Source organism: Physella acuta, unplaced genomic scaffold (assembly GCF_028476545.2).
Source record: "Physella acuta isolate Inbredline_101_S28 unplaced genomic scaffold, ASM2847654v3 ptg000710l, whole genome shotgun sequence".
Classification (NCBI taxonomy): Eukaryota; Metazoa; Mollusca; class Gastropoda; family Physidae; genus Physella; species Physella acuta.
Genome location: NW_026732229.1, coordinates 271,936 through 281,189, shown reverse-complemented (window position 1 = coordinate 281,189; position 9,254 = coordinate 271,936). Strand labels below are relative to the sequence as shown.

General features: G+C 34.0%; 1 protein-coding gene across 1 annotated transcript; it reads right to left on the bottom strand.

Annotated features, from left to right (window-relative positions):
* Positions 1-1,212: 1,212 nt before the first annotated feature.
* Positions 1,213-8,982, bottom strand: LOC131949713 (uncharacterized). The gene is made up of 5 exons (XM_059311576.1): positions 8,859-8,982; positions 8,560-8,592; positions 7,273-7,391; positions 3,097-3,311; positions 1,213-1,846 (listed from the first exon to the last, which is right to left on the bottom strand). The coding sequence occupies exons 1-5, from the start codon at positions 8,980-8,982 to the stop codon at positions 1,444-1,446; spliced, it is 894 nt and encodes a 297-aa protein (XP_059167559.1). The 3' UTR covers positions 1,213-1,443.
* Positions 8,983-9,254: the final 272 nt, after the last annotated feature.

Sequence of the window (9,254 nt, the reverse complement as noted above, 5' to 3'; positions counted from 1 at the left end):
AATTCAATTTTTTTAAATATTAAAGGATACTAGTCTACCCGTTATCTAGTTAGATAACTGTGGGTTTCGGGGTTCATCACAAAATAAACAGACCCCACATTTAAGAAGACGTTTTTTATCTTTTAAAAACACCGATTTCGGCTGAGCATGGGTCTGACCACACTATCCCTTCATATGCTGACGACACCAGTAAACTCTACACCTACCCAACTATATTTCACCTGCTCAGTGTCCCGCTAATTCTCAGACAACATGTTCTATCGTTTAAAAAAAAGAAGACGTCATCATGTCAATTATTAATTATTGTTTTTTCAATTTTTTTTTTTAATGTTCACTATAAGTAAACTCATTGTTCTGAACTTTTATAATTAATTTGGTTAATCTATTGATGAATATATCAATAAATTTATTAACGTCTTTAAATTAGTTTGTGATTAACAGTGTGTTTAGAAAAGAACATTGTTCCCTTGATAAATACTATTTTACAGCTCTATACATAATGCAGATTCTCTCCTGTAACAATACAGACAAACAAAAAAAAAATGAATTATCAAACATGTAAACTTGTGTTTATAATAGTATACTAGACTACCCGTTATCTAGTTAGATAACTGTGGGTTTCGGCGGTCATCTATAAATGACATAACGTCTGTCACTTATCATCACACAATAACCAGACCCTACATTCAAAAAGACGTTTTTTATTTTAAAAACACCGATTCCGGCCGAGCATGTCTCTGACCACACTATCCCTTCATATGCTGAGGACAAAGAAATAAGTGAACTCTACTTCACTTTATCATTCACATCTAAACATTGACATGATAAAAACATTTGTGTTATATTTGTATTGAGCAATGTGCCAAAACATACTAGCGCAATATTCTAATGAAAACCATTCTATTTTATGTTTTTTCTGTGATTAAATGCTTGTAAACATTAAGCGTTTTTATACATCTGTAAAATATTACGACTTTAAATCCTTGTAACAGAACTGTACTATGGTGCTCGATGAAGTTTTTTATCCTGAGCTTTTTTAAAGGAATAGTTGCATATGTATGTATCAATCCGTTTAAACCAGTTTAATAATTACTCAAAACTCGCAAGACTGTCTGAAGGCCAATGTATGAGAAATGTTTTAATAACTAATATAACAAAATAAACACAAAATATTTTTAAATCAATGAAAAATGAAAAAAAACATCTATTTTTTTACATGCTGAATGAAATTTCGGAGTTTCCTAAAATAGGTCTGTTAAAATAATTGTAGGGAAAAAGAAATGAAATTAAACAGCTTAACCTCTCAATAAATGCATAACTAGAACCTACGTTATATTAACATCTCATAATTAAAAAAAAACACACTAAACTTATAAAATACCAAATTAAATATTTAAAACATAGCCACGTTTCACTACAAACGATGCCCAATTGTCCCATCGTCTACCTCCTGATATAGTGTACCTCATAGCACTGTGTTCTTTTTGTGGGAAAACCCGACACTTTAATGCCGCAAGCCGGGTTTTTATGCACGTAAAACCGCTTAAAACCGGCTTTCTCTAGCTCCTGCATGGCCTTGAGTCTGAACAGGTAGTTCCGGTCCTTGGACCTCACGTGATACTCCACCAGGAACTGACGGACGTGGGTCAACTGACCACTGGCTACCATTTCAGGAATCGCCTCCCACTCCGACCATTCGATGTCCATCTTGATGACGTCGATGGTTTGGTTCTGATGGCCAAGCATTTTTCTAATGTCGCCGTGAGTGTACAGTGTCCAGTTCTTTTTGGGTAGCACGTGCGTCTTGCTACTCAACCCCACCTTATAAAAGTGGACAAGCTCTGACCTATATGGGGATGTGTAAAAATATAAATTAATATCTCCAAAATAAAACTGATCTATATTTATAAAAGCAAAGTGATGGATATTTGGTTTGTTTGTTACTCACACCTATTAGATCGGGTACTTGAAGGTGAGTTCCAGGGAAATTATTCTTAACAAAGTTTGATGTTCATTATTTTTTTTAATGGGAAAATTTGAGTTATCTCAATAATTGAGTTTAAAGTGACCGAAAACTCACCTAAAAAGACCGCGGCCTTATATAAACTGTACATTTTTTAAAATACTTAAGTTAAATCGACCACTTGCATGTGGGACAAAATGTTGAAGTTTGGTAGAGAGTAGCCTGTGCCGTTCTGGTGATGATGTGGGGGGGGGGGGGGGGGTAACCAACTCAGACTGAACATACCGTCAGTTTTTAGATGAATGTTCTAAACATACATATACAATTCTACATTTATACTGGTTTAGAAATAGATTTTAAAAAGGAACAGTGATATTATGACATTAAATTTTTTTATACAGAGGGGCCCATGGGGGAGGGGGGTATAACCATCCCTAACCACCACACCCCTCCGCCTACGCCACTGTTTAGAAAGATATGCAATCGCTCTCTATATCTTGTAAGGGCCCACATGTTTCGACATCGAATACATTTTTGTACTTTCTGAATGCCTTTGATTGAAAATTTTATAAATCCTCAATCACCACCCAGAGAAGGGTATACGATGCTGAACGGGCACATAAATTACGGCCGTTTACAAAAATCTTTTACCTCATAATCCGCCATGATCACGCTTTCTTAAATCTATATATATAATTCTCTTCTTGGAGACGATAGAAAACAAGCTATAGGCGCGCTCCCTACCACCCCACCCCCACAAGGTCTGGTAAGCTGTGGTTCACGCTAAATGTTTACATTCGTAGAGCCGGGTTTAGTGACTGCTATTAGGGGCAGATAATTTAGTTTGAAACGATTTTAAACTTAGGGGAGGTAACTAAGAGGAGGCTGCTTTCACAGGGGGGGGGTGTAGGGTAGGGGTTGGGGGAAAGGAGGGTGGGGGTAGTATCGTCCTTAACGACCTACTGATAGTGTTTTAAAGCAAATATTTTCAGTGGCAGCATTAGTACTGTCGAATTCACAAATTATGAATGACTGAAAAGTAGAAAATAAAACAACTAAATAGTGGCGTATGATATGCCGCGGGTCGGCTCGTTATTCGATATTCTGAATGTGTTGCCCTATAAATATTTTACCTGTTGACCTTGTCCGCCCACTTGACCATGCTGGGATCAAAAGAGTACACGTGACACCCGTAGACCTTGGCCGCGTCGTCGTCAAACGAGAACTCGTAGTTGATGCCGTAGGAGTAGATGATGCACGGATCCCTAGGGCGAACGTCAGGGTCGTCACAAATCTCCCAACCGCCATCGCCGATTCGACCCATGCGAACTTTCCTCTTACATATTGTCTGTGTTTATGAAAGTGAACGAATCACGCACTTATTAAAATAGGATTTTTTTCCTTTTTGTCAATACACTATAGTCCAAAGGATAACATGCGTCGTATCGCATAATACTAAATTAAGAAGTGTTTGAATAATATGTTAATATTTTAAAAAGGGTATGTTGTTTATATAGAAAACTCATCATGGTAGGCCTATATATTCGAATAGGCTTTAAAATTAATTACAATTAAGGAAAATTGCAAATACTGAACAGAATAATTTTCTTTTAAAATAACAGAAGATTTATAAATAAATTTGGATTATATGTAATTTTGAATGTACGAAATTTTGATAATATGAAATTTTAATAATATAAAATTTTTATCAAACGATTATAAAAATGTAGCTAGGGGAATAGAATTAAAAAAAATCTCCTCTAAGACCAAATGCAGACACTTTAAAAGTAATGTCTGATGTGTAATTCAGCAAAGGCGTAGCCACCCACTCTGGCGGCCTGGGTAAACTTTCAATTTGGTGTCCCACACAGACACATTATATATATAATATATATATATAATATATATATATAATATATATATATAATATATATATATAATATATATATATATATATAATATATATATATATATAATATATATATATAATATATATATATATAATATATATATATAATATATATATATATATATATATATATATATATATATATATATATATATATATATATATATATATACGACCAAACCCCGAAGTGCGGCAAATACAAGCCGATTCCAAAAAAAAATCGAAAAAGAAAATGTCGCTACATGGGTCACATTTTAAGACAACACAGAAATCGCGCTTAAATGGACGTCTGCGGTAAAAGGGAAACATCGTGGGGCAAAGAAAACAACGAGACGCACTGCAAGGAAACATTTGGCAAAAGATGGCTATCTTTAAAGAATGCTAAAAAAAATTGCCAGCGACAGGTAAATGAGGAATGAGCTTTTTGTGGCGACCTCATTTGTCTTAATAACAAAAAAGGAAAAACCGATAATGAGTATCACCATGTATCATGATAACTCTTGTCCACTTGAACATTTAAAAGGAATTTACTTAAAACTTCAAAAACTTGTAATTACTTCTGTACAAGAATGCCTGATATTTTTTCTCAAACAATTTACACTTATAAAATTGATTTGCTTTTACTGCAAATACTTTTTAAATACAATTGGCTTGAAACGTCTTTGTAATCATTAAAAACTTTTGAAAAATCTTTTTAAAAAAATAAGACAAGCGATAAAATTATAATAACATTTTTAAAAAAGAAAGCCGTTTGGGAAACATAAATTACGGTTTATTTCATATTTTTGTTATTGAATATAAACCGTTTAGAGCTATTTTATCAATTCAATTTTTTAAAAATCGCCCTTAAGCCCTCCATTGAAGCCAACCGCAGTGACCAACGAAAGTAAATCAATCAAAGTCACAACGTTTCTTTGTCCATGATAAAATACACAATAGCAATCAATTGGGTATAGCGAAATAGTTCATTTTTATTAAATAATATATCGTCCCCTATCACAACAAAAGTCTCACTTAAAACATTTGAATTTAAATTAAAAGTTCTATCTAAATTACTATTATATTACTAGTAATTGTTTGTTTGAATATTTCTAGTTTTAATAAAACCGAAAATCATTTTGTACTTATTTCTCAAATGTTATAAGGTAGTCTATTTTGGTTGAAAAAAAATATCCTTTCTGGCAAGAACTATTTGGGACCATTTGGATGAGAATCAATAAATATCGAGTACTCTGACACTCTGCCCTCCTTAATTATAAAATACCCGACGACACCCTTAATAAACCGTCTTTCTGCTCATCTACTGTTAGCATCAACACAAATATATACAACTGCAATGTGATAGAAGCAAATTGATTAAATTGGAGTAGATAAGTTGCATTTAGCATTGATGGCATTTCTGTAACATGTCACTAAGAAGCCGGTCTCGCCACCTCGAATAACTATCTAGACTACACGCCATCTGCAACCGATACAACAAAGTTAACTGCTTTACTCTAGTTTTGGGACTTCTAATTCGGCCTCGGTCGACTGCCATTAAGGGTAATAATCGATCATTGATAAAATAGATCTATTTTAAGAGGTTTATGGCAGGGGTCGGCAACCTTTTGGGACGGAAGAGCCAAAAGTTACAATTTACCAAATATACCATTTTTTAAAGAGCCGCTAAATTTAATTTAGTAAAAATCAATAAGTGATAAAATAAATCTTTTTTAAGAGGTTTATGGGGTATTTAAAAATTCATAATTAGTTTTATGAAAAGTAGGATTGTAAGGCTACGAGAGTATGTGCGTTATGAATGGTTTGACATAAATAAAAGACGTTGATTTTATGATGCAGTAAGCGAGAATGTGACGTTTTAGTGTATGATCGTTGTTGCTAGAGATGAAGGCTAAAGGAGCTAGAGTCTTGTTGTGCTAGGGATGGTAGCATTCGTCTCTTCGTCGTGAATTTAGTTTCCGTCCAAGTTTTTCTAGTGAATGTCATGTGACTAATGCAATAACCAATGAAATTATTCGATCCCGTCAAGTAATTCGTCTGCGTTAATGTCGTCATAACAAAAATGGGAACTCTCTGATGAATTCAATAACGGTTAGGGAGAAAAATGGTGGTGGAATCCCTCTCACTGACTAGCTGAGGGATATCTATAATATAAAGCTGGCGGTAGTGTGTCAGTCAGTCCGTCCGTCATTACGTCAACGTTATAGATTTTAGAACCATAAAAGTAAACACCACATTTTTTTTCGCCTCAGACATGTAATGTACGGCGTCAGTTTGCCTTCAATGTTCACTTTAGTATTACAGTTTTCATCATCGGTTTGTTGGGACTGATGCAAATTTACAATTGTAATACTTCTTTCTTACTTGTTCACATTTATTTAGATTGTATATTAGTACTGAAAGCAAAGCAAGCAATTGTGAAAATATAAAAAAACCACCAATCAAACAGCCACAACAAATAAAACAATTACACTTAACTTAATTAACACGACTAGACTAAGAACAGAAGACGAAAACACACTAGTAGCAACGGCTATTTATAGATTGACTATATGGGAATATAGGAATAAGATCAGGTTATATTTTTAAAATACTATGACATCGTGTTAAAATAAATATTTCAAAGGAACTCTCACCTAATCAATGAAAAAAAAACATATAGAAAAAAGCTAATTATTAATATAAATTATAACAGTCTCAAGGCAAAACATCACTCGATTAGCCCTCGAGTTAATTAACGTTAGAACAGTCTTAGGTTTCTCAGGTTTTAGAAGAGCACAATCTGAATAGTAAAAAGAGATACAAACCACTTATTCCCCCTTCCCCCCCCCCCCCCACTAACCCCCACTTAATCGGACTGGCGGATAAATCACTGCCAGTGAATGCTCATCGCCAGCGGTCAATTTTGTGTCTTTGAAACCTTTCTGTTTGCGTTTCTGTTTTCTTTTGTGTTTGCATTTGTGTTTGCGTTTGTGTCTTTGTTTGCTTTTTCGCATGTGTTTTGTGTTTGCGTGTTGCGTTTGCGGTTGAATTTGTGTTTGCGTTTGTGTTTTCGTTTATTATCGTATGTGTTTGCGTTTGTATTAACTTTTGTGTTTGTATTTTGTTTGCAATTGAGTGTTTGTTGGCGTTTGCGTTTGTTTGGGTTTTCTTTTGCGTTTATGTTTGCGCGTTTCGTTTTTATTGTCTTTTGTGTTTTTGTTTGGTTTTATTCTGTTCCCAAGTAAGTACATTTAAAAAAATTCACCGTGGAGAAGCCCGGGAATACAAGTAGTTTAATTTATGGTCCACAGTTATAACAACTAGGACAACATGTTGTTTAATTAGTTAATGTGATATTTACAATAATTAATAACACCAATAAGTGTATTTTGCAATCCATCAATCAGCTAAAACTTACATCGATGTTGTCTGGGTAACTGTGGAGGGTCATCAACATCTCCTGTGACGTCATGTTCTCCAGGTTTATCCCAAGCAGAGATTTTACCTGGCCACTTTGTCGTATTAGGGCTAATGGACCTGGTGTTATAAATAAAATAAAATAAAATTAGTGTTTTTTTATGTTTTGATAATTTATCCGTTTATTTCTCTTTGTAAAGTTCTAAATTTTAGTTCCTCTGTCACATGGTCTGTCTGTCTGTCTGTCTTTCAACAGCTTCTTCAGTCGCCCTAGTCTGCAGTTTTCCTGTTGCTCTCTACAGTTTTCCTTTAGGACGTCTAGGGCTGTCCATTCCTTCTTTTGAATTTCGAAGTTTGAAAATATGCAATCAAGCAAAGAATTCGTTAGCGGTTCTTCAAAATTTTCCAAAGATGTTACTAATATCTTATAAAGTACTTATGTTCCGCACTAGTATACACGTATTGTTTGCTTTTCACTTGGTGCGCAATTCTTTATCCTATTCTATTTTTAAAAGTTTAAGTATGTAATAATCGATTTTAAAAATGCATGAAAAAAATTCAAGAAAGACGTTTTAATAACAAGCTATTATGTAATAATACACTAAAAAGCACAAAAAACCGATTTTCTTTAAATATGTAATAATAGACTACTATTTAAATTACTATAATGAAAATCGAGAGTAGCTTATAAGTGTGTTACTTATAAATTTAGTCCGCCTAACGTAAACGGTACTCAAATTATTGGCTTTTAGAAAACCGGAAGTGAAGTAAGTATCACTTCCGATTACGAAATAGCGTTCAAAAGTTGGTACAAATCTACACATTTGATTGGATACCTATACACGAAATTTCGTTAACATATCTGAAACGGTACGCAAGTTGTCGTGTTCACACACAATCAGACACATATACACACAAACAGACATACAAACATCAACTCGGGGAGGTTAACACGAGATTTATGAAAATCTCGATTTCGATTTTCTGCAGATTAAAATACTTCCTTTATACTCCGTATTCAAGAAATTAAAAATGCATGTGGACAAACTATGGTCAAAACCCCTATAGATAAAGCAATTTTGGTCGAAGCACCCGAAAACGTGGAATCAGACAAAAATAAACAGAGACTAGCATAGACAAATATGGACAGTCATAGATAAACACACACAAACACAAACGCATCTAAGCTATTATAAATACACAACCTCAGACGGGTACACAAAAAGATACAATCAAACACACACACACACACACACACAAACATAATGGTTTCTAAAGGCTATTTTACCTTTCCCAAAATCTTGATTCTCTACTTCTTTACCTAGAATAGATAAAAAAAATTGCAAATTACGTCTCGTTAAAAATTAACTTTTCTTAATATTCCATTCTATTTAGCATTAAGTTGTGCAACATCACTGGCATGTGATTAAACCAGCCAGACTTAATTATTGATTCAACTTGGTAAATAGATTTTAAAACAAAAATAATTATTGGGCAATGTGCATGAGTAGTTCTTACTTTAGTTTTTGTCTAAGTATTAATTGTAAGCATGTTTAAAGAATCTCTTACAAATAAAACCATCTTCACCTGGATCAGTTGTGGTAAATGTGTAAATATGATCCACAGCATTCGGCCACTTCTGATCAGCGATGAGGAACATAGAGACAACAGCCATTGTTGTTAGAGCACTGATAAAACACTTCTTCCTCATTTTTCTTTCTTTCTGTATTTTTTAATGAGCAAAAAAAAAAAAATTAAAAAAAAAATAACCAAATATTCTAAATGTACCGTTGTAATTAATATAAGCATTTTTTTTATGTCAAGCTTGCCGCTCCCACTAAGCATGACTTTATCTCAGTGGTACTTAACCTGGCCACTATCGAACCCAAAGGGTTCGGTGATGTGAAGACAGAGGCGTAGCGACCCCTCGCGGCGCCTGTGGACACATTTTAAATTTGGCGCCCCCTCCCCACATATTTTTTT

Coding starts and splice junctions, on each gene's coding strand:
- LOC131949713 (XM_059311576.1), bottom strand. CDS start 8,982: ATGAGGAAGAAGTGTTTTATCAGTGCTCTAACAACAATGGCTGTTGTC. Junction 7,392..8,559: donor GAATCAAGATTTTGGGAAAG/GTAAAATAGCCT, acceptor TTATAACACCAG/GTCCATTAGCCCTAATACGA. Junction 3,312..7,272: donor GTTACCCAGACAACATCGAT/GTAAGTTTTAGC, acceptor TCATAAACACAG/ACAATATGTAAGAGGAAAGT.